Genomic DNA, 2,489 nt, shown 5'->3' with positions numbered 1-2,489 from the left:
CGATGTGACGGTTTCTAAATCGCCGACTTTCAATCTCTGATGGCGATCTAGAGACCGCCAAACCCACTCACCGCAAAGTCCTAGCCCACTCACGGTGATTCCGACAAAAAAATTAGAATTTCACTTCGGAGAAGATGAAGATTAGGATTTCACGACGATTCTGATCCACCATGGTGCGAATCTGGATCGAGATATGAAGAAGATGAATCTTGATCTTCGCCGTCAACTTGTACTTCTGATCCACTCTATTCTTCGCCTCCTCCGGCGACTTGATCTCAGCAGTCCATGTGTACTTCCGATCTTCGGAACCGCCTCGGCTCCTGATCCTCGCGAGCCGCAATTCAAGCTCGCTGCAGACTTGGTCGCTCAGCTTGTCGAAGACCACGAATCCAACTCGCTCGACTTAGCAGTGTGAAAGCTTTCACTCGACGTGGATCAAACTGTCGAAGAGCTCAAGATTGACTTTGAGTTCATTGAAGAAGGAAGGGAATGACATGGATTTGGGGATGAATGGTACAACACAGGGGTATTTTTAGGGTTTTTAAAATTTTTGGACTAGTTTGCCTCAACTTTGAAAACTTTGGTTATTTTTCCAAATCAAAACTTGAAAAAGGCTAGATAACCGCTTCATCCTATAAAAAAAAAATAAGTATTGATAATTTGAAAACACTATTTTTTATGATACTTTGGACATTATTTTTCAAGAAAAGACTCATCGGCCACTTTCATCATGATCTTTCAAAAGAAAACATTTACAGGAAATTCCATATATACCGCGTTTGTAGGTGCAGTTTTCATTAATGCCCGAACTTTATAACATTCCACAAAGACCTTATTGTTTTTTCAAATAATTTTTGCTGATATTTTTAATGAAACGGTAAACTACTAGTAAAAATTTAAATAAGCCTATAAACAATTGAAAAGGGAAGTCTAATAAAATTATATAAGATAAAACTATAACAATAGACCTAATTTCATAATAAAATGAGTTACTTCCAGAATAAAAATGAAACATGAGGTACTCTCAGAAGCAGTGTTTAAAATTTAGGTATCGGTAGTGGAACTATTTTTCCTATTTCTAGGCCCAAGCTCGTTTCACTTTCCCAGTTAGGGTTTTAGCCTTTCCTATTGTTTACTTCGGTCTCGAAATCCTCTCCAACAAGGTTCTTGTTAATTACAGCCTGTGAGAGGGTTTTTCGATTCCGGCGAACGAGAACAGTGTGATAGAGAAATGGATGCGTTTTCTTCTCCGTCAAGCGGGTCTTCTGGCCAATTCAACCCCGATATGTTCAAAGATCAGCTCAAGAACCAGCTTGCCCAAGCCTACGCTGAGGAGTTTCTTGAGGTACGAAAACTTTTAATATCTTCTCTTTCAATTGCGATTTTGTTTTGGTTTCTATCTTAGACGGTTTTTCTGCTGGTATTAGACACATAATTTGTTTGAAGTTATTTCTGTATTATGATTCTGCTTCAAGTGATGAGCTTGACTCTTTTATTAGACGAAACTAACTTGAATGATAGAAAAAGAAATGAGCTTTACTTTAATTTGCAATAATTCCTGATATGTTTTTTTTTTATCTATGAAAAATCTGATAAACATTAGTTTGTTCACATCAGAATCATGTATCAATAACAGATTCTTAATGTATTATGCGGAATTTTGAATAACATTTCAGCTCAATGCCCTAGGTCTTTTTTGTTTAATATTAATTCATTTGATGTAGACCCTAAGAGCAAAGTGTTTCGATAAGTGCATCACGAAACCGGGATCGAGTTTGAGTGGAAGCGAGAGCAGTTGCATTTCGAGGTGCATGGATCGCTATGTTGAGGCGACTGGTATCATTAGCAGATCACTATTTAGCGGACCACCACAGTAAAATCTTCTTCTCAACGCACACTCATTTTTTTTTTTCATCCCAAGTTGATTTCAATCCTTGTTGGTTTTTGTACTTTAGATATGCAAGCTTTTTTGTCACACATTGTGAGTTATATCGGTCATAATTCACCATTGTTTACTTCAAGTCAATGTGCTATAAGGTCTGATACTCTGTGAGAAATTAACATGAATTGTTACAGAAAAAAAAACCCCCTCTTTAAATCCAGAGTTGACAAAGTTTCCCTTAGCGACCCTTGATTTTGTAACTTCTTTCGCTTGAAAATTTTTGCAAGTGATAAGGGCATCAATCTTAACTACCAAATTATATCCAATGCTAGAAAGTAGAAAGTGTTTCAGAGTCCACTGATTTTCTTAGCCATCAGCAATTGTTTTATCAATTTTTAATTTCAGCTTATTCTGTTTCTTGTAACCATTTAAATCAGATTTCTAATAGGAAATGGAAACAGAGAATGATTTTGGAAGAGAAATTGTTTTTCTAGAAATGCAAGACGATTTTCAAATGTCTGTTATTTGCCACATATATGGAAGGATATGGAGTTGAGACCCAAAATACATTCAAGACGCAGTGCGTACAAATCAGCGCTTCTTGGAG

General features: G+C 36.8%; 1 protein-coding gene across 1 annotated transcript; it reads left to right on the top strand.

The window, feature by feature from the left end:
* The first annotated feature begins 1,109 nt into the window (after positions 1-1,109).
* Positions 1,110-2,102, top strand: TIM13 (translocase of the inner mitochondrial membrane 13). Its single transcript, XM_089605503.1, has 2 exons — positions 1,110-1,345; positions 1,725-2,102. Exons 1-2 carry the CDS (start codon positions 1,232-1,234, stop codon positions 1,875-1,877), a joined length of 267 nt encoding a protein of 88 aa, XP_089461629.1. The 5' UTR covers positions 1,110-1,231; the 3' UTR covers positions 1,878-2,102.
* Positions 2,103-2,489: the final 387 nt, after the last annotated feature.

This window comes from Urtica dioica, chromosome 2 (genome assembly GCF_054948205.1).
Source record: "Urtica dioica subsp. dioica isolate 48M chromosome 2, U.dioica_male_clone48M_v1_H2, whole genome shotgun sequence".
NCBI lineage: Eukaryota > Viridiplantae > Streptophyta > Magnoliopsida > Rosales > Urticaceae > Urtica > Urtica dioica.
The sequence above is the reverse complement of the archived record's forward strand: the minus strand, read 5'-3'. Positions and strand labels throughout refer to the sequence as shown.

Excerpts from the sequence above, each read along its gene's own strand:
- TIM13 (XM_089605503.1), top strand. The coding sequence starts at position 1,232 with ATGGATGCGTTTTCTTCTCCGTCAAGCGGGTCTTCTGGCCAATTCAAC. Across the intron at positions 1,346-1,724 it reads ACGCTGAGGAGTTTCTTGAG|ACCCTAAGAGCAAAGTGTTT; the intron begins GTACGAAAACTT and ends CATTTGATGTAG.